Genomic DNA, 27748 nt, shown 5'->3' on the forward strand with positions numbered 1-27748 from the left:
TTGCTCCGTTGAGCAAATTCTGCACCACCTGAAGTTTCTGAATCGTCTTCAGAGGCAGCCCCACACATCACACGGTGTGGTAGTCTATCCTAGAGGTTACCAGAGCATCAACAATGGAAGTTAGGTTGTCCTTGTCCAGACAAGGGTGCAGGTGATGGACGGCGCTCTGGGCCACTGAGGCCACCTGAGCCTCGAGCGACAGCAAACGATCCAGCAATATCGAACACATCTCAGTGGGGAGACACCTGTGTACCCATTTTTATGCACACTTTACTCCAGACAGAATTCCACTTGCCCCCCAGGTCAGCTGGTAATCTCTCCCTTTCCCTGGGCTCACCCGCCTCGTCGGAGCGATCCGCAAAGCCACAGTCCAGCTCCCCGTCGCAGAGATGCTCGCGGGGGATGCAACGCCCGTTGGCGCAGCGGAACTCCTGCAGGGCGCAGGCAGGCAGTGGGCAGTCTCTCTCGTCCGAGCCGTCCAGGCAGTCCGCAGTTCCATCGCAGCGGTATCCCCAGGGCACACACTGCCCGCTGGCGCACTGGTACTGGTGAGGGGCGCAGCTCAAGGTGCAGAACTCGTCCGAGCCGTCCCCGCAGTCATCCTCGTTGTCACACGCCCAGGCGCCGGGCACGCAGCGCCCGCCTGTGCGGCAGGCGAACTCCGTCTCGGCGCAGCGGGGCGATGTGGCGCAAGGTTCTAGGGGGGCGACACACTGCCACAAGCCAGCCTCACAGGAGCTGCAGAAGGGAGAAGTGTCAAAAACAGTGGGATGGGTGTGAGGTGCGCACTGGGGCCGTCAGGACAGTGCCATGAGGAGAGTTTCATGGCATGACAGCTACGGCCATTCCTGGAGCGGGAAAGGTTTGCCACAGTAGTTTGCACGCTGCTTACTTCAGGATTGGGCTGCTGTGGGGCTTCCTTTGCAAAATATATTTACACAGAGCTAAATGAAATAGATGCAGTGGTTGTGAACGGGATACGTTCCAGACGTCGGGCTGCATCCCGAAGTTTTTGCAACTGGAGGACCGCTTCTGCGCATGCGCAAGTGGCGAAACTCTTCCGGGTTTGCTGCTTTCGCAACCCGAAGTTTACGTTACCTGAGGGTAATGTAACCAGGGGCGTAGCAAGGGGGGAGATGGGGATGGGGCGCCCCGGGCTCCACTCTGGGGGGGGCAGCGCCCCCTCCCCACCTCCACCTACAACAGCCGCCGCTGCCGTGGCCGCCATCGCGGAGAGGCCCCAATGTTACTTGGTGCGCGCTTTGCTTGTTCCTGGGCGAGGGGCGGGCCAGGGAGGGGCATCAGCGGGCCGTGTGTGTGAGCGGTGCCCCTTGGAGCCGCTGCACGCCAACGGCGCTCTGCATGGACTGCGCATACGCCGATGCAGCACGTGCGCAGTCAGCACGGGGTCAGCGTGACATCACCGTGACCCCGTGCTGACTGAGCACACGCTGGATCTAGCACATGTGCAGTCTGTTCGGAGTGCCACACAGGCGCCGCCTCCGGTATCAACTGGGCTCGGAACGCCACTGAATGTAACCCGAGGTTCCACTGTATATCCGAGCAGTTTACAACCCCCGGGGTACAGTGCAGAGTGAATACCGTGTTGCACTTGTAAAGGTAAAGGACCCCCTGGACGGTTAAGTCCAGTCAAAGGTGACTATGGGGTTGCAGCGCTCATCTCGCTTTCAGGCCAAGGGAGCTGGCATTTGTCCACAGACAGCTTTCCGGGTCATGTGGCCTGCATGACTAAACCATTTCTGGTGCAACAGGACACCGTGACGGAAACCAGATCGCATGGAAATGGCGTTTACCTTCCCGCCGCAGCGGTACCTATTTATCTACTTGTGCCGGCGTGCTTTCGAACTGCTGGGTTGGCAGAAGGTGGGACAGAGCAACGTCATGGGAGCTCACTCCGTCACAGGGATTTGAACCGCCAACCTTGCGATCGGCAAGCCCAAGAGGCTCGGTGGTTTAGACCACAGCGCCACCTGCGTCCTGCTTTTTACACACACACACACCCCGTAAAAGTGTTGTGGGTCTGAACAGTCTTAGGTGCCTTCACTGGTAGGTGGACAATTCTTCCCACCTGACCTGCTCCAGCCAGCCTTGATGGACTTACCAGTTCCTGCATTCCTGCATCACCAGGGCTCCCAGTGGGAACAGAGTGCCCTCCCAGTAGCAAGGGCACTCAGAGGGGTCGATGCAGCGGCCGCCTGGCAGGGGAGGAAGAGCAGAATATCAGAAGAGCCCCGTTGGGTCAAGCCAATAGCCCATCGCGTCTGGCAGCCTCTTCTCACCATGGCCGCAAGAGCAATGCTCTCCCCTCCAGCAACCGGTGCTCAGAAGCATTGCTGCCCCCAAGTGTGGGGGGCAGAGCACAACTGTCATGGCTGGTAGCTCTCCTTAGCCCTCTCCTCCCTGAGCAGAGCTCCTTGGGCGGATCTCAACACTTGCGGGAGCACTGATGGGTTGCTGCAGGAATGGTGGAGAGGCATTTCAGTTTGTACCCAGCTGGATAGCTTAGTGGGTAGAGCACGAGACTTGTAGCCTCAGGGTTGTGGGTTCAAGCCCCACGTTAGGTCATAGCTGCCAAGTACCCCGTTTTCCCCGAGAAACCCCCGTTTTTACTTACCTTTTCCCAGTGGTCCCCCGTATCACTTCGTCTCCCGTTTTTCTCCGTTATTTTCTCCTGCCGGCGGCCATTTTTTTTCTTTCTAATTTGCCCTTCTATGGGCACTAAAAATGGCTGCCGCCGGCTTCAAAAGTTGCATCTACGCATGCCCGGAAGTGCATACATGCGACTTCCGGTGTTGGCGGCGGCCATTTTTTGTGCCCATCGATGGGCAGAGCGACACCGGAAGTTGCGTCGACGCACTTCCTGACATGCATAGAAGCGATTTTCGAAGCTGGTGGCGGCCATTTTTTGTGCCCATAGAAGGGCAAAGCGACACCGGAAGTTACGTCGACGCAACTTCCAGTGTCACAGGGCTGCCGGTCCCGGTTTCTGCAGTCCGGGACTTGGAATGTAAGCGTTGGGCAAAAGACTCCTGCATTGCAGGGGGTTGGAGTAGATGACCCTTGGGGTCCCTTCCAACTCTACGATTCTAAGATTTTCATCCATCCATCCAGGGACTTCTCATCATGGCTTATGACCAGGGAGGACAGTAATAGCCGCCCAGAGATGGAAAGATAATAAAGTTCCAAACAGAGAAGAATGGATAATCAAGATGATGGATGTCAGAGGGCCTGATATGGCTACTCTAGAGTAACGACTCCAGCATGGTCTTTTAAGGCTTTTATTAAGTGCTGATTATTTACAGTGTTCAGAGCAGTAAAAATGCATCCTTAAGGTGAGGTGTCAGAACCTCCGAATGGCGATTGGCGCGTTTTCTTCCAGCACCAAAGCTTTGGCAGACCCAACCGCTTCCCCCTACGTTTGCGTCGCAATTCGGGAGTTGGGGGGATTGGCCTCCCCCCCGTGCGTCCAACTTCCTGTCCCACCTGCGGCATGGGCTCCACAACCTTGCCTGAGCCTCGGACACCACTTCCTGACTCCGCTGGAGGCAGAGCTCTCCTTACTCTCTCCAGCGCTTGGGGATGGGCTGGAACTTAAGATGGGAGGGACTTCCCTGTATCCCTTGTCCCTCACATCCACCCCCCTCCCAGGCTCCTCTCCCCCCCTCCCTAGGGGCTCTCTGCTTGCTGGGGACGAGTGAAACCCCAAGAAGTCTGTGGCATCCGAGCCTGTGGGTGTAAAAATTTCCCCCCAATCCTGCGATCTTTCTCCTTCCCCCTGAGAAGACGGGAATCCCAAGAAGTCAGTGGCGTCAGAGCTGGTGGGAGTAAAAATGTTCTGCCAGTCCTCTCCTGCCTCTGACGTAGTCGACCTCGGTGAAACCCACACCTCTTCTTCCGTATCCTCAAATTCCGCTTCCCATCTCCATGGAGAGCTGCTGCCTGCGATCCCTTCCTCCCGCCCCTCCCCCTCTCCCTCCCTTTCCATGTGCCAGGGCTTGGGCCTGTGGGGGAACAGGGCATGGAACTCTTCCACTAAAAATTCCTCAGGTACTTCCGTGGCCGGTATCCACTCATTGTGGGACGGCGGAGTGTCCTCCCATGCTATCAGGTACTCCAGCCCTCTCACCCCTCTCCTTGAGTCTAAAATCTCAGTTGCCTCATTGAGCTGTCGGGCGTCTCCCGTCTCCCCCCCTCCCTCTGGAGGCTGATCACTGTCCCTGAACCTGGTACTTTCCCTGTACGGCGACAGCAGCGATCTATGAAACACTGGGTGCACTCTCATGTCCTCAGGCAGTGCTAGCCTGAAGGCTACCGGGTTGACCTGTTGCGTGACCGTGAAGGGGCCCAGCCTCCTGGGTGCTAACTTCTTGCATCGCCCCCTGGTGGGAAGACCTTCCGAGGATAACCAAACCTTGTCCCCCACCCTGATGACCTCTCCCGGTCGCCTGTGGCGATCTGCCCCCTTCTTGTACGCTTCCTTGGCCCTCTCCAAGTGTTCTCTGAGCTGCTGGTGCACCGTCTCCAGGTCCTCTGCCCAATCCTCTGCCTGTGGGCCCTCTTCCTCCTCCTCCCCCTCCCTCTCCGGGAAAGATCTGAGGTCGCGCCCGTAGTTGGCCTTAAAGGGCGACACCCTTGTGGAGACGTGCACCGCATTGTTGTAGGCAAATTCTGCCAGTGGCAGGCGATCCACCCAGTCCGTTTGCCTCTGGCTGACGTAACATCTCAGGTACTGCTGCAGAATGGCGTTGACCCGCTCCGCCTGTCCATTGGTCTGCGGGTGCCGAGCCGTAGACAAACTGACCTCCACCTGCAGGAGGTTCATTAGCCGCCGCCAGAACCTGGAAACAAATTGGCGGCCACGATCCGAAATAACTCTTAAAGGCAATCCATGCAGTCTGAATACGTGGTCAACAAACAGTTTGGCCGTCTCTTCTGCCGAGACCGCCCTGGCACACGGTATAAAGTGGCACATTTTGGACATGAGGTCCACCACCACCAACACTGCGGTCTTGCCCCTGGACGACGGCAGGTCTGTGATGAAGTCCATGGACACTACTTCCCACGGCCTGTGCGGTGTGGCTAATGGCTCCAGCAAACCTGCTGGTGGCGCTCTGACCACCTTTGCTCGCTGGCAGGTGTCACATCCCCTTACATAATCCCGAACATCCTCCCGCACCCCTGGCCACCAGAAGTGTCTCATGACTAGGTGAGTGGTTTTGTCCCTTCCGAAATGACCCGCCGTTGGGTTGTCGTGCATCTGCTTGAGGACCTTACCTCTCAGCTGTTTGGTGGGCAGGTACAGGGCTCCCCTGTAAAAAAGCAAACCCCTCCTTTCCTCAAAGTCTTTAGCCTGCTCCCTCCCCCCTCGCAGCTCTCTGAAGATGCGGGAGGCAAACTCATCTGCTGCCGTCAGTGCTGTGAGTTCTGCCTCGCTCACCACTGCTGCTCCGCAGGACCATGCTGATGGGGGGAAAATGTGCCTGGGCGCTGGTGGCAACTCCTGCTCCATGTACTCTGGTTTGCGGGAGAGGGCATCCGCCCTGACATTCTGCTCCCCCGGGATGTAGTGGATGGAGAAGTTGAAGTTCGAGAAGAACTCTGCCCACCGTATCTGCCGCTGGTTGAGCACCCTGGCCGTTCTCCAGAACTCCAGGTTCTTGTGGTCTGTGCACACCTGGATGGGGTGCTTGGCGCCCACCAGGAAGTGTCGCCAGTGCTGGAAAGCAGCGTGGATCGCAAGAAGTTCCCTATCAAACACCGTGTAGTTGCGTTCAGGCTGTGTCAGCTTCCTGGAGAAGAAGGCACAAGGTCTCCACTCTCTGTTGGCGTCCAGTTGCAACAGGATCGCTCCCAACGCCCGGTCTGAAGCGTCTGTCTCCACGCGTAGGGGCGCATCCTGCACCACATGGAACAGGTTCTGGTCGGACGCGAACACCCTCTTGAGGCTTTCGAACGCTGCTTGCGCCTCTGGCGTCCACCTGAACTTCTGCTTGCCTCTCAGGCAGTCCGTGATGGGAGCCGTAACCCGCGAGAAGTTCTTGATGAATTTCCTGTAGAAATTGGCGAATCCTAGGAGGCGTTGGGCATCTTTGCGCGTCCTGCGGCTGTGCCAGTCCAGGATGGCCTGCACCTTGTCCTTGTCCATCGCCAGTCCCTTGTCTGACAGTTTGTAGCCCAGGAAGTCCACTTCCCTGGTGTGAAACTTGCACTTCTCCAGCTTCACATACAGGTGGTTCTCCTTCAGGCGTTGCAATACCTCCCTGACATCCTTCACATGTTGCACTGGGTCAGCGGAATAGATAAGGATGTCATCCAGGAAGACTAAGCAGTTCTTGAAGAGAAGGGACCCCAGGACGTGGTGCATGAAGGCCTGGAAGCATGCTGAGCCCCCTTGCAACCCGAAGGGCATCACCAGATATTCAAAAGAGCCCAGAGGCGTGAACATCGTGGTTTTCCACTCATCGCCTTCCCGAATCCTGATCAAGTTGTACGCCCCCCTCAGGTCTAGCTTGGTGAAAATCTTGCCCCTGCGTGCCGCTGTCAGGAGATCGTCCACTCTGGGCATGGGGAAAGCCACTGGCTCTGTCACTGAATTGAGCCGTCTGAAATCCACCACAAGACGGCGCTGTTGCGTGTCTTTCTTGTCCACCCAGAAGACCGGGCTGCCCCCTGCTGCCTTGCTTTCTCTGATGAACCCCCGTTTGAGGTTCTTGTCTATGAACGCACGCAAATCCTCGAGTTCCTGATCTGACATGGTGTACAGCTTGGCTGGGGGTATCGTTGCCCCTGGCACCAGGTTGATCTGGCAGTCGAAAGACCTGTGGGGGGGTAGGTGGTCGGACTCCGCTTCGCTGAAGACCTCCTGCAGGTCCCAGTACTGCTTGGGTATCGCCTCACCCCCTTTGACATGCATGGTGGCCACCGTGGCTATTGGAGGCCCCTCCCCTGGTTGGTGCTGCATGCAATGTTCCAGACAAAAGTCCGACCCAAACGTGATGCATCTCTGGTGCCAACTTATGGAGGGGTCGTGGCGCGCCAGCCAGCTCATTCCCAAAACGATGGGGGGGGGTCTGAGATGGTTGTGACGTTGAAAGCCAGTGTCTCTGAGTGCCTTCCCACCGTCACCGTCATTCTCATGGGGGGGGGTTTGATGAGTGATGGCCCCTCCCAGCAACTCTCTGCCGTCAATGGTGGCTACGTGCAGGGGAAAATCCAGCTGCAGAAGCTGGATCTGGTGCTCTTCTGCAAAGTTTCTCGAGAAGAAGTTGGCTGAGGCACCACTGTCAATTAAGGCGAGGACTGTCAGGGGATAGCCATTTGGGAGCGTTAGCGTGACTTCTAGAACCACTCCTGCTCTGGGAGGGGTGGGCTGGCTCTGCTCCTCTCTGTGCGGGTGGGCGGGCTGGGGCTGTTGTCTGCTGACTGTGCCTGGCTGCTGCCCCTTGTCTCCTGCAGCCAGGCTGTCTCGTTTCCCTGCTGTGGTGCTGCTTCAGTGGGGGAAGGTACAACCGTTCCCACCTTTCCTTGCCACTCTCTGCGATGAGGGCAGTCTCTGACGTGATGCCGGGGGGAGTTGCAGAGAAAGCAATTCCCGCCTCTTCCCTCCTTGCGTCTTGGCGCCGCCGGGGTTTGAAAAGCCCGCGCGCGCGCTCCACCGATCTCCATCGGTTCCGGCTCTGGGCTTGGTCTGGGCGGGTCTGGGGGCGGGCCCTGGGGTGGGGTTTGGTGATGTGGTCTGTCCTGGGAGCGTGGGAACCAAGGTTTTGCTGCGTGCGTCGCTTGTTTGTCATACCATCTGGATTCCTGTCTCACCCCCACCGCTAGCGCCGCTTTGCTTAACTCATCCATAGTCCGCGGTCTAGGACCTCTTGCCAGCTCATCCTTAACGTCTGCGTGCAAACCCAGGTAGAAGGCTGATTTCACTGGCTCACTTTGCAGATCCCACCCCAGTTTGTGCACCAGCATGGTGAATCTCGCCCAGTAGTCCCTAACTGTCGATTTTCCTTGTGTTAAGTTATGAAGCTCCTGTTTAGTGGCCTCCATTTCACTGTCACTAGCGTACATTATTTTTAAAGCTTCTAGAAATAATTTTGCGTTCTTCATGCAAGGATTTTTTTGCGCGATGAGCGGTCTTACCCATTCCCGGGCGGCCCCCGTCAAATGCTCTATGATAAAGGAGACTCTGTGCGCGTCATCTGGGAATTCTGCTGCATGCAATTCCAGCGCATAATTTATTTCTGTCTCGAATCCTAGGTACTCCCTAGGGTCGCCGCTAAACTAGGCTCTGTCCCCTTCTCACTTGGACTAGCTGCGGCTGGGGCGCCCCCCCACCTCTAGCGGCTTTCTCCTCTTCCAACTTTTTCTGCAGGTCCAATACCATCACCCTTAGCTGTTTCTCAGTCTCCTCTTTTGTCCTCACCTGGTCCACCAGCTTGTTCAGCTCCTCCTGCGCCCCTCGCGCTTCCTCCTGAGCGGCATGCAATTGCTGCTGTGCCTGCGCTGTGAGGTTCCGTAGCTCCAGCTTCGCTGCTTCGGCCTCCAGCCTCCAATGCTCAGCCTCTTGAGCGCTCATCGCTGCACTCCAAAGTAGCCAAAAAAAGATTCGGAGGTTGCTGTCAGAGGGCCTGATATGGCTACTCTAGAGTAACGACTCCAGCATGGTCTTTTAAGGCTTTTATTAAGTGCTGATTATTTACAGTGTTCAGAGCAGTAAAAATGCATCCTTAAGGTGAGGTGTCAGAACCTCCGAATGGCGATTGGCGCGTTTTCTTCCAGCACCAAAGCTTTGGCAGACCCAACCTCTTCCCCCTACGTTTGCGTCGCAATTCGGGAGTTGGGGGGATTGGCCTCCCCCCCGTGCGTCCAACTTCCTGTCCCACCTGCGGCATGGGCTCCACAACCTTGCCTGAGCCTCGGACACCACTTCCTGACTCTCCGCTGGAGGCAGAGCTCTCCTTACTCTCTCCAGCGCTTGGGGATGGGCTGGAACTTAAGATGGGAGGGACTTCCCTGTATCCCTTGTCCCTCACAATGGACTATGATGAAATGGCAAAATTGACAGGGAGAATCAGAAACCCAGAAGATAATAAATTGAATAAAGAATGGGGGGAAATGATAGATTACCTTAAAGAACGCAGTTAAAAATGTTAGCGGGATTAACGTAACACTTGTGACGCAATAATTCTATGGTTATAAATGGAAACTTGAATACAATTTGGATAATACAGTATTATAGGATGCAGTATAAAATGAAGTGCTATGGAAACCACAGGAGGATGGAGGGAAGTCCAAGGATTCAGGGAATCCTAGATAGGTATAAAACTGAGTATATAAATATGTATATTCGAATGTAAACGATATTTGTAAAAACTTAAAATAAATATACATATATATATATTAAAATAGGGAGGGAGGAAGTAGCAGTCTAGTGCTGCTCTTCCCGCACACCAGCTGACCCTTTGCAACCTTCTTCAGAATCGTTGAGTTGGAAGGGACACCCCAAAGGCCATCTAGCCCAACCCCCTTCGATGCAGGAGCTGCAGCGAAAGCATCCATAATAGGCGGTCCCCCAACCTCTGCTTAAAACCCTGCAAAAAGGAGGGGGCCCCGATCCTTCCACCTCACATCCTTCCTCTGCCAAACACCCCTCCCCCCCCGTTTTCTTACCATGCAGCACTTTCCCCTCCGGGCAGAAGCACCCCTCCACGCAGGAAAGGGCCTCGCTGCTGCAGTGCTCGGCCCCCTCCAGGCCAAAGTTCTTGCAGGTGGGGGGGCAGGCTGGGCCACAGGCGTCGTACTCCAGCCCGTAGTCACACTGCATAGCTGACCAAGGAGAGAGGGAAATGCTTGCTTGCTTACTAATTCATTACAAACTTTATCGGGATTTTACAAAAAATAATCACCAAGCATAAAAGTGCTGTTTTGAGATGTGAGCAGCTGTTTTGGGACTACAACTCCCATCATCCCTAGCTAACAGGACCAGTGGTCAGGGGTGATGGGAATTGTAGTCCCAAAACAGTTGGAGGGCCGAGGTTTGGCCATGCCAAGGGGAATCCAGGATGCATTGTTCTCAAAGTTGTTATTATGAATATGTATTAAATTAATATACTGCCCTTCGTCCAAATATCACAGGAAGGGTTACAGTAAAAGAACATCAACATAATATAACAACAGCAACAAAACAATAACACACAAACACCATAACTCATTTAAAAGGCCAAAGATTGCTTAATCAGCCAAAGGCCTAGGGGAAGAGGAATGAAATGAAGGCGCCAGGCGAGCCTCCCTGGGGAGGGTCTGGTTTTGTGAGGTCCTCCAGGGAAAGGAGCAAACGGCAAGACAAGGCTAGCCCTGCTCTCCCCCAGAAATTTGTGCGCCACTGTTAGATGCAGAGGAATGGGGGGAACCAGCTGGGGAACCCCCCCCCCCCCGGGGAAGAAGGATCAGAGCCCATGGAGGGGTGGTGGGACGACAGTGAGCGGTCAGAGAGTGTAGACTGGGAGGAGGAGGTGTTGGAAGCTGAAGAGGCAACAGGCCTTAGTGAGCGGGGAGAGTCTGTGGCAGAGAGAAGTTCACACTCGGAGGCAGAGGCTGAAGGAGAGGAGGGAGACCAAGAGGCAGAGATGGGTCTGGCTGGTGAAGAAGCTCAGGGTGTCTCCTCTTCCTGCTGCGACAAACTCCCCTCCCCACTTGTCTCCCAGAACCAGAAGAGGCCTGAAAAGGGCTGGGGAGAGGTTGGCTTCAAGTAGGCGCAGTCTCCGATGGCTTGGGGAAAACCCTGTAGAGGAGGTGACTTAGACAGTTGGGGGAGGCAGGGACCTTCAGTCTCCGCAGCTGCTTCATGACAGCCAGACCTGCCAGAATTAATGCCAGCGTACTAGAAGAAGCAAAGATCACCTGTGTTGAAGCAAAGATTCTTCAACATCAAATTCATTGGACTGGTCATGTTGTGTGGATACCTGATTATTGTCTTCCAAAGCAACTACTCTATTCCCAACTTAAAAATTGAAAGCGTAATGCTGGTGGTCAACAAAAGAGGTTTAAAGACTGTCTCAAGGCAAATCTAAAAAAAAAATGTAGTATAAACACTGACAACTGGGAAACACTGGCCTGCGAGTGCTCCAGTTGGAGAACAGCCTTGACCAAAGGTGTCATGGGCTTTGAAGACATTGGAACTCAGGACGCAAGGGAGAAACGTGCTAAGAGGAAGGCACGCTTGGCAAATCCACACCGTGATCAACTCCTGCCCGGAAACCAATGTCCCCAATGTGGAAGGATGTGTGGATCCAGAATTGGCCTCCACAGTCAATAATGGATTCATTGTTAAAACAGGGTTTATGGAAGACAATCTTACTCGGCTACGAGGGATAGAAGGAGCAGAAGCAGAAGCAGAAGCAGAAGCAGAAGCAGAAGCAGAAGCAGAAGCAGAAGCAGAAGCAGAAGCAGAAGCAGAAGCAGAAGCAGAAGCAGAAGCAGAAGCAGAAGAAGAAGAAGAAGAAGAAGAAGAAGAAGAAGAAGAAGAAGAAGAAGAAGAATTTGTCAGCTGAGCAAACTCAATGTGGGGTTAGCTGCAGCCACATTGCAGAGTCAGTCGTATTGCAACGCGAAAGCAGCTGTTCCCAAGCTTTTTGGGGGCTCCCGCCCCCCGGTTCCATAAACTCCCCCCTCGTGCTACGAATGATTGCCAAAGAAGCAGCAGCAGCTGTGCTCATTAGGCCTGACACTCCTGTACGATACATGTTTTTGCCAATGAAGTGTCCGCTCCAACTTGCAAGGTGCGATTGACTGCTGGCTCGTGTCTGTCAGCTGCCAGTTGGACCAAAAAGTGTTAGGTGCACTGCCTCAGAATTATTATTATTTTTAACTGCCTTGGTGCATCCCAGGTCTCTTCCCTTCTGGGCTGCAAGATAAGTGGGAGGGTAGAGGCAGCAACGTTCGGGCAGTAAGGCCCACTGGCAACACTGCAGGGCTGTTGTGTCGCAGCTGGGCAGCAAAGTGGGTCTGCACAGAGGCCACTTCCAGGCTCCCAAACAAAAGCAGTGTGACTTACGGCAGAGATCCTGGCTTCTCCAGCGCACAGGGACTCCCCGCTGGCTGCACTCCTCTGCGTAGGTGGCGATGGCGGTGCAGAGGCACTCGCAGTCTCCTCCGGAGTCACAGCTGGGGGGAGAAGAAAGTCAGGGAGGGGCAGGGAGGCACACCATGGGCGGGAGGGGGGCGTGACGGAAAAGGGTTTTTTTGTTTTTGTGGTTTTTTTAGATTTAAAAAGAAAACTTTATTTCCTTCTTTAAAAACGTTACAGAAACATTGCAAAGAAAATCATCAAACATAAAATATAAAAAAACAAAAAAGAGTCAAGAAAAAAGAAAAATACATACATTCAATACAAAATAAATACAACTTAAATACAGATTAGAATTAAAATCCTTCCGAATGGTGATATATCGTTTCCTTTAACTTATATTATATTCCCTGTTTTCTTTTTGTTATATTTATTCCCTGTCTTCTTCTTGTTATATCATTTTAACCCTCGTGGGTAAATCCTTTTCATGTTACTATTCATACACTCTCTTTAAACGATACTTAAATTAATTTAGGCAAACTACCAATTCAGTATTGATACCCTCTTTCTTCAGGTGTTCCTCCACTAATTTCCACTCTTTTTGAATTTTCTGTTTTGATGTGTTCCTTATGGCTGCTGTCATTTTATCCAAATTCATATATTCTACTAATTTTATTCATATACTCTACTAATTTATTCATATATTCTACTAATTCGTATATTCTACTAATTCTACTAGCCATTCCTGAACAGATGGTAGAATTCTACTTCCTTCCATTTTTGTGCTATTACGAAAAGGGTTTTTTTCTGGGCAGGTTGGGTCACCAAGTGTTCCCCCCCTGCCAGCAAATTAACAACAACAACAACAACAACAACAACTTATACCCCACCCATCTGGCTGGGTTTCCCCAGCAAATAGTTGACTGGGAACAGCGTCAGATTGGCCAGAGTTCCAGGGATGGGATATGATTGCTTTGGAGAAGTTAGAGAGGTTTTAGGTTGGGAGAGAGGGTGAAGGGGTTCGGGGGGGGAGAGGAGATATACCATTTATAATACCTCACATGTGGGATTGTTAAGAGAGGGGGTAACTGAGGAAAAATCTCCCTCGCTCATGAACCAAAGTATTGAGCTGTGAAGGAAGCAGTCAAGTTTTGAAAGTATTGTATTATCTAAGTGACAAACACTGATTTGAACAATTTACCATCTCTTCTGGAAACCTGAATATTTATCTACCGGAAGTGTGTCAACTGATGTTTAGTAACTGAAGTTTAAGAAGAGTTGTACCTATAATATTGTGTTTAAGCCCGAGACATCGTATACCGTAGTTCAACCAAATTGAATTCTACCTGAAAGAACTCGTTTCCTGACCCACTTTGTGTTGTAAACTTCCTTTGTTTAAGAAAACTTTTCGTGTTTGTCTGATCAGCTTCTGCCTGAGACTCTAAATCATTAAGTTGTCCCTCACACAAGTCCCCCACTAGATAATCTGGGGTAAATTGTAGAAATTCGTGTAACTGGTGTACCGTGAGGTGGTCGCACTAAATTTAATTGAGGGCTGGCCCACCGGCGCCAGGGTGAGAAAGTGCCACTGTGCAGCAGAGGGACACAAGAGGGTGTCCTGCTCAGGATAACACCCCCACCCCACCCCCCAGATCACCAGGCTCCAAATGCCTTTTCAAAACTCCCCAAGTTATCCTATATAATAAAGTCCAAGTGTCTCTGCGTCCAGTCCCTGTATCCCTGGGTTTGCGCTACTGCACATGTGCCCCACGGGCAGCCGTTGGGACTTCGAACGTAGATACACTTGGAGCGCACGAGAGCAAGAGAGAGACAGACAAGAGGGCGGCGGCGACCGAATGAAGCACCAGGCGGCGGTGGCAGCCGGATCCACTCGAGCTTCTCCCTCCCTTCCCAGCCCTCAGGGCTACCTTTCCTGAGAGGGCAGAGAGAGCACTGACAGCCACGGAAGCGTGTGGAGGGGGACGTGCGCTTCCTACAAAGGGGCCTGGTTGCGAACGGAGCCTCGGGGACCGGAGTCCTCCCTCCCTCCATCCTCCATACTTCCCCCGTCCTCTTCTTCTTCCTCCTCCCACCGACAGACCACTCGAAATCCTGGCTTTTTCGTAGCGGGAGCTCCATCTTGGTCCGCCACCGCCTCCTCCGCCTCCTCCTCACAACCCTCCCTGGCCCGTGAGAGGAGCGGCGGGGCTGCGGCCTTCCCTCCCTCCCTGCGCTCAGCCACGGGGCACGACGGGAAAGCGAGTTTGTTTACTTGCGTTCCTGATGCGCCCCGCAGCCGAGCGCAGAGAGGGAGGGAAGGCCGCGGCCCCGCCGCTCCTCTCACATATGTTCTAGCGTCCATTTATTTAACGGGCTCAATGACACTAGTCATTTATAAAGCCCCTTGTAGGGGAAGCCACATTCCCTACCCCAATGGCCTCGTATCTGGTTGTCAATCTCTCTGATCACCACCACTACCACCAATAATATTTATATACTACTTAATATGCAGAACCCCTAAGAGGTTTACATGAAACATAGTAGGGGGGGGGAGTACTATAAATTAGGCTTGCCATACGCTAGGAAAATTCCTGACACGTCCTTGTTTTCGGGTGTAAAAATGGCATGGGGGGGATTTTGCAAAACCGGCAAAATGTCAGGGAAAACCCGGGTGTATAGGAAAATGCAGCCGAAACCGCTCAGAATGCTTAAAAATCACTATTTTTGAGGTGGGTTTATTAACAAAAGAGCTCAGCAATTTTGAAGTCTTCCTAATAACAGCTCAACAACTGTGGGTTTCAGGGATTTACTCTATAGAAATGCAACATTTAAAACCAAAGAGACAAAGAAGTCAGTGCAAAAACAACAACAACAGAGAAGCCCTCCATTAAACATTTAAATATATCAATAGATTAACATTAAGGTATAATCGATATGTCACTCGCAGCCCCCTACCCGCAGGCGTCGAAGATGCACCACTCGTAGAACTGCTGGCACGGGAGTTCCTCGTGGCAAGGGGCAAACAGGTCCTGCAAGAGGACCCCACAGCGCTTCCGGGCCCAGGTCACACGGTGAGAGTTCACCTTGGGGGTGGGAGGGAGAGAGACAGAAGTGAGAGGGGCCGCTATCTTCACCAGCCTTCATAAGAAGCACCTGCTGGATTAGGCCAATGGCCCACCTAGACCAGCATCCTGTTCTCACAGGGGCCAGCCAGATGCTTCTTTTGGGAAGCCCGCAAGAAGAGCAACTCTCTCCCCCTGCGACTTCTAACAACTGGTATTGGATTGCTGCCTCCGACTGTGGAGGCAGAGCAGAGCCATCCTGGCCAATAGCCATCTCCTCCAGGTTGGTGGCCATCACTGCCTCCTGCGGCAGGGAGTTCCAGAGTTTAACTAAGTGCTGCGTGAAGAAGAATTTCCTTTTATCTGTCCTGAATCATCCAACATTTCAGCTTTGTTGTATGTCCACAAGTTCTGGTGTTATGAGAGAGAGAGAGAGAGAGAGAGAGAGAGAAACACACTTTTGCCTACCCTCTTTCTCCATGGCAGGTATCATTTTGTAAACTTAAATCATGTCACTTCTTGCTCCTCTTTCCTCTAAACTAAAAAGTCCCAAAGGCTGCAACCATTCTTCACAGGGGATTCGCTCCATCCCCTTGATCATTTTGGCTTTGCTTTTCTGGCCTTCCCCCCCACTCTAGAATATCCTTTTTGAGTCAGGTGACCAGGACTGTACGCAGAATTCCAAAGATCTGCACCTTCAAGAAGTGTGCATGCACACGAAAGCTCATACCAATGACAAACTTAGTTGGTCGCTAAGGTGCTGCTGGAAAGAATTTTTTTATTTTGTTTCGACTACGTCAGACCAACACGGCTGTTGTTGTTGTTGTTTAGTCGTTTAGTCGTGTCCGACTCTTCGTGACCCCATGGACCAGAGCACGCCAGGCACTCCTGTCTTCCATTGCCTCCCACAGTTTGGTCAAACTCATGTTCGTAGCTTCGAGAACACTGTCCAACCATCTCGTCCTCTGTCGTCCCCTTCTCCTAGTGCCCTCAATCTTTCCCAGCATCAAGGTCTTTTCCAGGGAGTCTTCTCTTCTCGTGAGGTGGCCAAAGTATTGGAGCCTCAGCTTCAGGATTTGTCCTTCCAGTGAGCACTCAGGGGTTATTTCCTTCAGAATGGATAGGTTTGATCTTCTTGCAGTCCATGGGGCTCTCAAGAGTCTCCTCCAGCACCACAATTCAAAAGCATCAATTCTTCGGCGATCAGCCTTCTTTATGGTCCAGCTCTCATTTCCATACATCACTCCTGGGAAAACCATAGCTACCTACACGGCTACCTACCTGTAACTAGAACCTTCAGAGCTGCAACTGCAGGCAGCAGCCACAGGTTAAACCTTGCCAACCTCCCCCAGCTTGTCCTCGTTGGGTGACATTTCTCTTTATTGTAAAACCACTCTTTAGCACTTCATCGGAGCAAACTTCAATACACGTTTTCTGCAGATTGACATTTGCCCCGATGGCGTGCTAGAGAGCGAGTTTTCGTGGGGAAAGCTCTGGAGTTAAAAAGGGTGCAGTGACACAGAACTTCAAAGCGTGGACCAGGCCCGTAAAGAGGTAAATGCAGATCAGCCCAAACGGAGATGGACTTTAACTGGGCAGCCGATCTGGGCGTACCGTGCATGGGTGCTCAAAATCCTCGCTGTTGACCTCAGGGCAGAGCAGGCTGACGCGCCAGGAGTTGCCAAAGAGATCTGCAGTGGGCTCCACAATGCCTTGCCGGCTGGTGAAATCATTCTCAGTGTCCCCATCAAAGTTCCCACACAGGCCTGACATGCGGCCTTGGTACATGGGGTCCAGTTTGATGTAGATGCGGGTGCCTGTACAGAGAGGGGAAACAGCTCATTCACAGTCTCTTGGAGACAAAATAAAAGAAATCCATGCTGGCTTATTTTTAAACTTCATCCCCCCCTTTCTGTTCTCTCCACCACCACCTCACAATTTTTTTCATTTTAAAAACAATGAAGAAACAGGACTTTCAGCCATCCTGTGTTTGGTTTTTTAGGGTTGTAAGACTAGGGTTGTAAAATTGTTGCTCTGGGCTTTAGAGCTTCTTTTGCACAGGAAGATTAAAAGTTCACAGGGAAAGTCAAAGCTCATAGGAGGATTTGCATAGGGAGGTTAAAAGAAATTTTGCACAGGTGAGTCAAAAGCTCAGCCTTGGAATAGGGCAAGTAAAGAAAAAGAGAAATTTTACTCCTTATTGGCTCAAAGGTTGGCAGGGGAATGAAAAAAATGGCATGTAAGGAAAACTGGAAGATGGGGAGGGAGAGGAGAGAACTAAGGAAGAACGGAAATTAGAGCCCTCTTGCAAATAGAGCATAAACCTGAAGCAAGGACCCAGGATACAAACCTGAAATAGTTGGAAAAGTTTAACAGAGAAGGCTGGAAGCCTCAGTTTTGATCAATATTCACCAGGTTAGGAAAACAGTCCAGAACAAGACCGATTGGATACATTTATCTCTGTTTATTTTGCAGTTATGTGTCATTTATTTTGCTCTTATATTTCGACTATACACCATGTTTCTTTCCTCCAACTTTCTCAAGAACTGTTTAACGCTTTACTTTATTAAAGGTCAAGAGGGAAGGAGCGTGGCCCACAATGCATAGGAGCCAACTCCTAGGGTCTTTGCACCCCCAATAAAATATTTGAAGGGGCCACAGTCCAAAGTTAATGAGCATTGCCATTCAAATGAGGTGCATGCGCCACATCATATGATTGAGTAGGCGGGGCGGGGCTTACCTGCCCCTCCAATATTTTATTAAAGTTGGTACCCCTCCTGCCCAGTCTCACCTCCATCCCAGAGCACCGTCAGCCCCAGCTGGGAGATAAGCGAGAGGAAGAGCCCCGCTCTCTCAAGGGTCAGGCCGTTCCCACTATACGTTTTCGGGGGGCGCACCGAAACCCCGTTCACAGTCACGTCTTTTCCTGGTGTGGACAGAGAAAGCCAATATCAGGAGGGCACGAGATGCACAGAGTGGGCACAATACTCATCTCTTTCCCCTTTAATTACCTCGGAGCAGGTGGACCACCGTGTTGCCAATGAGCACCACGACGGATTTGGTGCAGGTGGTGCCGCTGGTGCCGCAGGGCACGTTCTCGGCGGTGACGGTGAAGGCCCCGCTGCTCTCCTGGGCCAGGATGTACTCACAGTCACCCAGGAAGGTGTAGGTCCGCCCGTCGAAAGTGATGTAGTGGGGGTCCCCGGTGGCTACGCACGTCCCGGCACAGTGGTGGCGGCTGCAGTCCCAGCGCCGGTTTTGGCAAATGCTGCAAGGAAGGAGACGGAGGGACCACAAGGTGGTGAGTGCTGAGCCAAGCACCTCTCATGTCTTGGGTCTGCAGCCATTGTCAGGAGCAAGCCAGCAGTAAATCACACAGAGGAGGCGAAGTTAACTCTTTATTAGAAGAAGCAGGATCTGCACAGGAGTGCCAGGTCAAATAAGCACAACTCTCCTGGGTAGGTCTTGCCCCTATGAGGCAAGCTGTAGAGACTGAAGGTCCCCGCCTTCCCACAGCTGCCTAAGTGTCAGGGACCGTGCTGAGGAGGGCTGCACTGAGAAGGAATGGTGGGAGCCACCCCCTCCCCCTGACCCTGAATCTTCCCAGGTACAGGAGAACAGTGTAGATTTGGAACAGTGGTTTGCAGAGGGCCATAGTTCAGAAGGCAGAAGCTGGGAAATACTGGATGGGAAACAGCTAGGAGAAGAAGAAAGACTGGGAAAGAGAGGGTTAACAGATTCACAGTTGTTGGACAGCATTTCTCCACCACCCTCCCCAAGGTCAAGAAACGTTCAGATAGTCTCAGAACAGAAAGTGCAAAGGGTACAAGCTCAGATTACAAGATGTAGGAGTGATGTAGATTAGTAGAGATGGAGGGGGGAGTATGCCTTAATTGGGAGCACCGCCATTTCCAGGGAGACATGTTCTTTTGTCTCTGTGGTTATTAAAGAATCTAACTGGTAAGAGGTTTCTTTCGTTTGATCTTCTTATTTATTGCCACGGGGGAGAAAGCCGATTCCCTGAAGCCTGACACTAAGGCTCCTCCTCTGCCAGATCCTTCTCCAGCAATCTGAGACTATGCCAGTGTTATCTGCTTTTGCTCCTTCCACTTCATGCCTTTTCTGGTTCTGGGAGACCAGAGGCGGAGAGCTTGTCACAAGAGGAGGAGGGAGGAGACACCCTGGCTTCTTCACTAGCCCGACTCATCTCTGCCTCTTGGCCTCCCTCCTTCCATTCACCAGCTTCAGCTTCTGCCTCCGATTCTGGACTTTTCTCTGCCACAGACTCTCCCAGCTCACTAAGCCTTATTACCTCCTCAGCTTCTAACACCTCCTCTTCTCCCTCTGACCACTCATCATCGCCCCACCACCACTCCCCGGGCTCTGAGCCTTCTTCCCTTGAGGGTTCCCCAGCTGGTGCCTCCCCACCCCCATTCCTCTGCGTCCAACCAGTCCGTGGCAGCCAGCATGGCACAGCAGGCTTGGTTGAGTTCTTACCATGTGTTGCAGTCCTTGGTGATGGTGTCATTGGGCTGGTACAGCCGGCCGTTGTGGTGGCAAGGGCACTCCTCCGGGGAGACACAGCGCTCGTTCTGAAAGAAGGAATTGGCAGGGAAATGTGAGAAGGTCCTCCTCATCCACGTGTGGTCATAGAACCGTAGGGGACAAGCGGCCGGTTGCCCAGGAAAGTACAAAGCCCAGGAAAAGTTTCTTACCATCCATTTTTAATTCAATATTTACAGAGAAAGGCTTTGGAACACAGCCACTTGGATAATGGCGTTGTACCGAGTGAATCTCCACCCTCTTCTCTCCCGCTTCCTCATTCATCACTTCGACGGGTGCTGCTACGTGCCCTCTGTCTTTGAGCTCTTTGCTCTCCTACTTTTAAGGCTCTCCGGGTCTTACCTTCCAAGTCCCAGACTGCAGAATCCGGGACCGGCAGCCGCGTGACACCGGACGTTGCGTCGACGTAAATTCCGGTGTCGTTTTGCCCTTCTATGGGCACCAAAAATGGCCGCCGCCGGCTTCGAAAGTCGCTTCTACACATGTCAGGAAGTGCGTCGATGCAACTTCCGGTGCTGCTCCGCCCATCTATGGGCACAAAAATGGCCGCTGCCGACACCGGAAGTCGCGTCTATGCACTTCCGGACATGCGTAGATGCGACTTTTGAAGCCGGTGGTGGCCATTTTTGGTGCCCGTAGAAGGGCAAATCAGAAAGGAAAAAAATGGCCACCGGCAGGAGAAAATAACGGAGAAAAACGGGAGACGAAGTGATACGGGGGACCACCGGGAAAAAGTAAGTAAAAACAGGGGTTTCCCGGGGAAAACGGGGTACTTGGCAGCTATGCTCCGGGTTTGGGGAGATGGTGGGTCTGGAATGCTTCCTAGTGATGACTTGTCAGCCAGCTGCTGCTCCAGCTCTGCCTCCTCCTCTCCCATGATTTCCCAGCTTCCCCCCTCATCTGCCTCTGAGCTGTGACTTCCCTCAAACCCCTGTTGCAATTCTGAACCGTCTTCCTCTTCTCTGGAAGGATCAGGCTGGGGAGGTGGTCTCCACCATTCCTCCCCTGCCAAGTCCCTGACAATAGGCTTGTAATGTTGGAAAGGACCCCCTAGGTCAGGGGTCAGCAAACTTTTTCAGCAGGGGGGCGGTCCACTGTCCCTCAGACTTTGTGGGGGGCCGGACTATATTTTTTTGGGGGTGTGTGTGAACAAATTCCTATGCCCCACAAAGAGATGCATTTTAAATAAAAGGATACATTCTACTCATGTAAAAACATGCTGATTCCCATCTGCGGGCCGGATTTAGAAGGTGATTGGGCCGGATGCGGCCCCCGGGCCTCAGTTTTCCTACCCACCCTGCAATGGAGGAATCTCAGCTGAGGAATCCCTGGCAGATGGACATCCAACTTTAAGTACCTCAAATGAATAATGTAATTGTAGAACCGGGAGGGACCCTGGGGTTCTGTGATGGCCTGAGACTCTGGCTCGGACTCGGAGCCGGAGGAATTGCAGCCTGTACCGGACCCTCTGCCTGGGACATCGGCTGAACCAAGTTTGGGGCCTGATCCTGAGGAGCCTCAGTCTGCTCAGCCTCCCCTGCAACAAGCATCAGCTGAGCCGAGTCTGGGGTCTGAGCCTGCCTTGGTTCCAGATGCAGGGGATATCTCGATGCCATCAACCGGGTCATCACCAGCAGCTGGCCCACTGCCGGCTGGGGCTGAGGCGGCTCCTGGGTCCAGTAACCCACTGGCGTCTCCCGAGCTGCAGAGACTCAGGGCTGATAGAAGAAGAGACCTGAGTACTCGCAGGAGGAGTGCTCGCCTCCTGGCAAGGTGGGGAAGTGAGTCGCCAGGGGATCGGGGCCGTCCGTTACCCCGTTCTAGATAAAAGGTGGCCACACCCTGCCCCGGGTTGCAGGAGCAACATTGTTGGTTGCTAGACCCTGCTAGTGTTCCTGCCTTCGACCTGCCTAGCTTTCCTGCCCGCACTTCTGACCTGCCTTAGTTCCTGACCTACGTACCTGTTCCTGACCTCACCTGACACCCTGCCCTGCTCCCAGCTTTGGCTACTTCGGACTGTCTCAACCCTGAACCTTGAAACCACGGACCGGACTTTCACTACGCCTCTTGGGTAACCCTAGGGACCAGCAGAGGGTCTTCCAGTCATAGCTGCCAAGTCTCCCGTTTTCCCCGGGAAACCCCCGTTTTTCCAGCTATCCCCCAGCCAAAAAAAATTGGATTTTTTAGGTTTTTCCCGGTTTATTCTGGTGCGGCGGCCATTTTGGACTGGGCGGAGCATGTTCAGAAGTGACTTTTGATGCTGCTGTGCCCAGTTCCAAAATGGCTGCAGCGTGACTTCTGGTGCGGCAGCCATTTTGGAACTGGGCACAGCAGCATCAAAAGTCACTTCTGAGCATGCTCCGCCCAGTTCCAAAATGGCCGCCGCACTACTTCCGGTATGCTAATTTCGGTCCGGTCCCTTATTTTTCAGAGAGGAACTTGGCAGGTATGCTTCCAGTCCAACCCCCTGCATTGCAGGAATTGGGAATTGCACCTAAGAGAGGGCCACCCAGCCTCTCCTTAGAAGCCCCCAATGAAGGAGAGTCCTCCACCTTCTGCCTGGGGCAGGGAAGCGAAGAGAGGCAACGGGGATTTTGAGCTGGTGGGCAGTGCCAGGGAAGGACTCACCAAGTAGACGGTGCCAGGGGGGCAAACGCAGCCATCCGAGAAGCCGGTGCAGCTGAGGTTCCCCTCGGGGCTGTCGCAGCTCCGCAGGCAGGACCCAAAGGCATAGATCAGCTCCCCTGGGCAGACGACGACTTTGGGGCAACTCTGCTCTGTGCAGTTCCATGCCCCGTTCACACAGACGCTGAAACACAGGTCGGGGCAAGGATATGTGAGTGAAGGGGTGCAGAGAGAGGTGGGAAGTCCGTTATGCAAACAATGCCAGCTTCCAAGTGTCCTTTTGGCACGTCCTTCTGCCGACCCACTGAGCAGCCACTCCCTTTCCAGAGCAGAGTGAGCTTCCTCAAATTGGGAACAAAAAGCAACCAAGTTAAAAATCAAGGTTTGGGACTTCCTGGGGGCCAAAGATATTGTTGCAGGTTTGGAGGGGTCAGCCTGGACGATGCCCGGAGTCCCTTCCAATTATTGGGGTCCTGAATCTAGTTAGAATCGAAAAGAGGAGCTTGCAGAATTAGTCAGACATGTTTCTTTGTCAGGTGATGAGCAGAGCTGGCTGCTTGTGTCCTCCTCAGCATCCCAAAAGGAGCGGCCAGATTGCAAGCTAAGTGATGGGGCCCTCCAGGCTAATGGGAGGGGATTCCCTCCACCCGCTCACCTAACTGCTGGGAGCCAGAGAGGGGCGAGAGAGCGGAGCCGGAAGCTGGAGACACAGAATGGCAGATCAAGTGGGTGGATTATGCCGAAAGGGGCTAAAATGACCGGAAGAATCAGAAATCGGGAAGACCAGCATTTTAATAAGGAATGGGGGGAATTTATAACTTATCTTAAAGACCATTGTAAACAATAAAAAAACTAGTTACAGGTAGGTAGCTGTCTTGGTCTGACGTAGTCGAAACAACATTAAAAAATTTAAAACAAAATTAAGGTGCTGCTGGAACGATTTTTTTAGTAAAAAAAAAATTGTTAGTAGGATTGGGTTATCATTTGTAGCTTAACGGTGAATTTTGGACACAATGGAGAGGTAAAAGATTTGGATGATCATAAAAGATGCAGGAGGAAACCCAGCCAGGTGGGTGGGGTATGTATGCATAAATAAGTTATTATTTATTTATTTATTTATTTATTAGTCCCACAAAGGGGAAGAGAGAAGTCCAAGAGATTCCTTGGAGTCTTGTTTTTATGTTTTATGTTAGATGTTGTTGTTGTTTAGTCGTTTAGTCGTGTCCGACTCTCCATAGCACGCCAGGCACTCCTGTCTTCCACTGCCTCCCGCAGTTTGGTCAAACTCATGTTCGTAGCTTCGAGAACACTGTCCAACCATCTCGTCCTCTGTCGTCCCCTTCTCCTTGTGCCCTCCATCTTTCCCAACATCAGGGTCTTTTCCAAGGATTCCTCTCTTCTCATGAGGTGGCCAAAGTATTGGAGCCTCAGCTTCACAATCTGTCCTTCCAGTGAGCGCTCAGGGCTGATTTCCTTCAGAATGGATAGGTTTGATCTTCTTGCAGTCCATGGGACTCTCAAGAGTCTCCTCCAGCACCATAATTCAAAAGCATCAATTCTTTGGTGATCAGCATTGTATGATCAGCCTTGATTGTTAGATATGTGACTGTAAATTTTTAATTTGAAAAGCCAAATCAATATTATTATTATTATTATTAAAAGGAAGCTGGAGACACAGTGACCTGCTTGCTCTGTACTGGATACAAAGCCGTGACTAATGGAGAAGCTAATGCTAATGCTGTGAGCCCCCCACCCCGGCCACCTTCTTAATGCTCAGGTTGTACGTATGTGTAAATAAAACCCCATATCCTAAAAACAGCACGCCTCTCCTTTGACTCACGTTACAAATGCCCTGCGGGTTATCGCGCATCAGCCGAGATCACGTGGCCGAGACATTCAATGAAACCAACCTATCCCGTAGGGCAGCCACAGACAGGTCACAGGGTGATTTCATCAAACGTCTCCTTCCACTCCACGAGAGGCCAGGAGAGCCAGAGGACGGTGCCCCTGATGAGATCCCAGATCCAGTACGGCCCCCCCTGAACCCCAACACCTCACGTACCAGGTGTTGCAACCCTTCTGGATCCTGCTGCCAGGGGGGTGCGCCTCTTCCCCATGCGCACAGCCGCACATGGCAGGCTGGACGCACTGCCCGCCGTCGTCCAGCACCGTCCCCTCTGGGCAGTTGCAGCCGGCCACGCAGACGTGGTCCAGATCCTGGCAGGGGCCCAAGCGCAGGTCAGCGCAGGTCGTTCTGCAGGGGGGCGCACATTCCCGATACACTTGCCCTCCAGAACACTGTGCCGCTGTGGGGAAAGGAGCCATCGGGGTGACAATTTAATTTAATGCTGAACAGCAACAAAAGATTATTTTGTGTGTGTGCGGCCAAATCGTTTTTATTAGTTTTCCAGATTTTACAAAATCGGCAACAAATTAAGACAAATTCAATAAAATTCCTGCAAAAACTGGCTTCCCCGGACTCCATTACTGATGTGCCCCAAGTTTTCTCTTCTTGCTGCTTTACTCTCCTAGCTCACTTTCCATTCCTTTCAGTTATATTACAAGATGTTTGTTTGTTTTTTGATGCTCTTCAACTTATTTATCCTTAACCATCAGCTATCCGCTTGCCAGTTCTTGTACGTGCGCAACAAAACTAAATACTTTTTATCATACATGGTCGTCTTGTAGTAAGGTTAAAGCTTACTGGGAAACGATATATAATGAATTGGAAAGGATGTTCAAAATAACCTTTGTAAAAAACAAACACCAGACGCTTTTTGGAGGGGAATTATAGGGGCAGAACTACCTAAACTTAATAGAAACTTATTCGTGTATGCAACTACAGTGGCAAGAAAGTTACTCGCCCCAAAATAATAAGAATAAGAATAAGAATAAGAAGAAGAAGAAGAAGAAGAAGAAGAAGAAGAAGAAGAAGAAGAGAAGAGTTTGGATTTGACATCCCACTTTATCACTACCCGAAGGAGTCTCAAAGAGGCTAACATTCTCCTTTCCCTTCCTCCCCCACAACAAACACTCTGTGAGGTGAGTGGGGCTGAGAGACTTCAGAGAAGTTGACTAGCCCAAGGTCACCCAGCAGCTGCATGTGGAGGAGCGGAGACGCGAACCCGGTTCACCAGATTACGAGTCTACCGCTCTTAACCACTACACCACAAAAGGAAGAATGGATACAAAAACTTAAGGCAGACATCCCCAAACTGCGACCCTCCAGATGTTTTTGGCCTACAACTCCCATGATCCCTAGCTAACAGGACCAGTGGTCAGGGATGATGGGAATTGTAGTCCCAAAACATCTGGAGGGCCGAAGTTTGGGGATGCCTGCCTTAAGGAATACAGTGGTACCTTGGCTCCCGAACGGCTTAGTTGACGAACAAATTGGTTTGTGAACGTTTTGGAAGTCCAGAACGGATTGAGTTCTAGAAGCAAGGTACCGCTGTCTGCAGAAATGCCGACATTTACCAGAAGAATAAGAAATCAAGATAACAAACTTTTCCATAAAAGAACGGAAATGGTTTGTTGAATATTTACAGATAAATTGCAAACAGATAAAAACATTGGCAGGATTATTGAAATCACTGGCAGTTTCATAAGAGTTTGTATTTAAAGTAGATAATTAAATGAATATGAATATGCAGAATCTATTAAAAAATGAATTTAAGGAATCACAGAAAGAGGGGAAAGAAAGGCCAACCTTTGAAATGTTAAAAATGATTGTGAAATTATTGAAAAGTATAAATCTGAAAAGTGTAAATAAAAACTTAAAAAATAAATAAATGCTTTTCTAGTCTCTAGGCTCCAGCCGAATGTAGTATCATAGAATCATAGAATCGTAGAGTTGGAAGAGACCACAAGGGCCATCCAGTCGAACCCCCTGCCGAGCAGGAAACACCATCAAAGCATTCTTGACATATGCCTGTCAAGCCTCTGCTTAAAGACCTCCAAGGAAGGAGACTCCACCACACTCCTTGGCAGCAAATTCCACTGCCAAACAGCTCTTACTGTCAGGAAGTTCAATGTGCTCGGAGGCAAACACCTCCAGCCACCACCACCCCGCTGCCCCCTTGCCTCTTAGTGGCCCCCTAAATAATCTCACCACCACCCAGGGACGGGTACCACCCACTTCAGGAACCGCTGCATGAGCTTCTCCCATCGCCCGCCCCTATTCTCCATCCTACCCGTGCAGGCACTGCCACCTTGGCACTTGCCCCGACAGCACGACAAACACACCCGCACCCTGCCCCCCCTTCCCGCAGGAAACTCACGGCAGAAGCTCTGGTTCCTCCAGGCGACAGGGGCTCCCTCCTGGGCGCATTGCCTGGCGTAGGCAGCCACAGCGCCGCACAGGCAGTCTTTGCCGGCGGAACAGCCACACACATCGTAGAGGCAGAGCTGGTAGAATGAGTCCCGCTCCACCACGTCGTGACAGGCCTGCGAGGTGGGAGACCGGGGGGGGGGGGGCTGGCATGAGCAAGCAGCCTGGTTTTTCCAGGACACAAGAGATGGCTTGAGGCAGGCCCAGCCGCTCATTCAGACTTGCTCAGGTGCCCAAGATATTAACGTGAAAATGCAGCAAAAAAGCAATAGATAGTGCCAGGGACGGGTGCCAGGAGCAGCTCAGTCATAACTTACACGGCCTCCAGTGAAGTTAACTCTTTATTCAACAAAACAAGGTCTACTTAGGAGGCCAGACCTAGCGAGGCCAGCAGCTGTTGCCCCAATTAGGCAATTGCAAGGACTGAATAAATAGTAATATTAATAATAATTTATGCCTGAAGGAGCGTCTCCACCCCCATCGTTCAGCCCAGACACCGAGGTCCAGCTCCGAGGACCTTCTGGCGGGTTCCCTCACTGCGAGAAGTGAGGTTACAGGGAACCAGGCAGAGGGCCTTCTCGGTGGTGGCGCCCTCCCATCAGATGTCAAGGAAATAAACAACTATCTGACTTTTAGAAGACATCTGAAGGCAGCCCTGTTTAGGGAAGTTTTTACTGTTTGTTTTATCGTGTTTTTTAATATTCTGTTGGGAGCCGCCCAGAGTGGCTCAGGAAACACAGCCAGATGGACGGGGATTTATTTATTTATTTATTTATTTATTTATTTGTTGTTATTGGCAGGTGCCAGGAGCAGGTCACTAATAACTTACACAGCATCAGTGAACTTTTTATTCAAGGAAACAAGGTCTACTTAGGAGGCCAGACCTAGTAGTAGTAATAATAATCATAGCTGCCAAGTCTCCCGTATTCCCCAGGAAACCCCCATTTTTCTGGCTGTTCCCAGCCGAAAAAATGGATTCTTTTGTTTTCCCCAGGCTTATTCTGGCGCGGTGGCCATTTTGGAACTGGGCGGAGCATGCTCAGAAGCGACTTTTGATGCTGCTCCGCCCAGTTCAAAAATGGCGGC

At 51.8% G+C, this 27748-nt stretch overlaps 1 protein-coding gene across 1 annotated transcript in view; it reads right to left on the bottom strand.

The window, feature by feature from the left end:
• LOC118092051 (SCO-spondin-like) overlaps positions 1 to 27748 on the bottom strand; it is a 187176-nt gene that overhangs the window by 137354 nt on the left and 22074 nt on the right. The window contains exons 15-26 of the mRNA XM_060281073.1: positions 26613 to 26778; positions 24395 to 24638; positions 22336 to 22516; positions 19642 to 19736; positions 18156 to 18412; positions 17936 to 18070; positions 16759 to 16961; positions 15038 to 15165; positions 12071 to 12180; positions 9688 to 9843; positions 2123 to 2216; positions 338 to 738 (exon numbers count right to left, since the gene is read on the bottom strand). Of these exons, the coding sequence (XP_060137056.1) occupies positions 338 to 738; positions 2123 to 2216; positions 9688 to 9843; positions 12071 to 12180; positions 15038 to 15165; positions 16759 to 16961; positions 17936 to 18070; positions 18156 to 18412; positions 19642 to 19736; positions 22336 to 22516; positions 24395 to 24638; positions 26613 to 26778 (2170 nt within the window). The remainder of the gene's footprint in view (positions 1 to 337; positions 739 to 2122; positions 2217 to 9687; positions 9844 to 12070; positions 12181 to 15037; positions 15166 to 16758; positions 16962 to 17935; positions 18071 to 18155; positions 18413 to 19641; positions 19737 to 22335; positions 22517 to 24394; positions 24639 to 26612; positions 26779 to 27748) is intronic.

Source organism: Zootoca vivipara, chromosome 12 (genome assembly GCF_963506605.1).
Source record: "Zootoca vivipara chromosome 12, rZooViv1.1, whole genome shotgun sequence".
NCBI classification, from domain to species: Eukaryota; Metazoa; Chordata; class Lepidosauria; order Squamata; family Lacertidae; genus Zootoca; species Zootoca vivipara.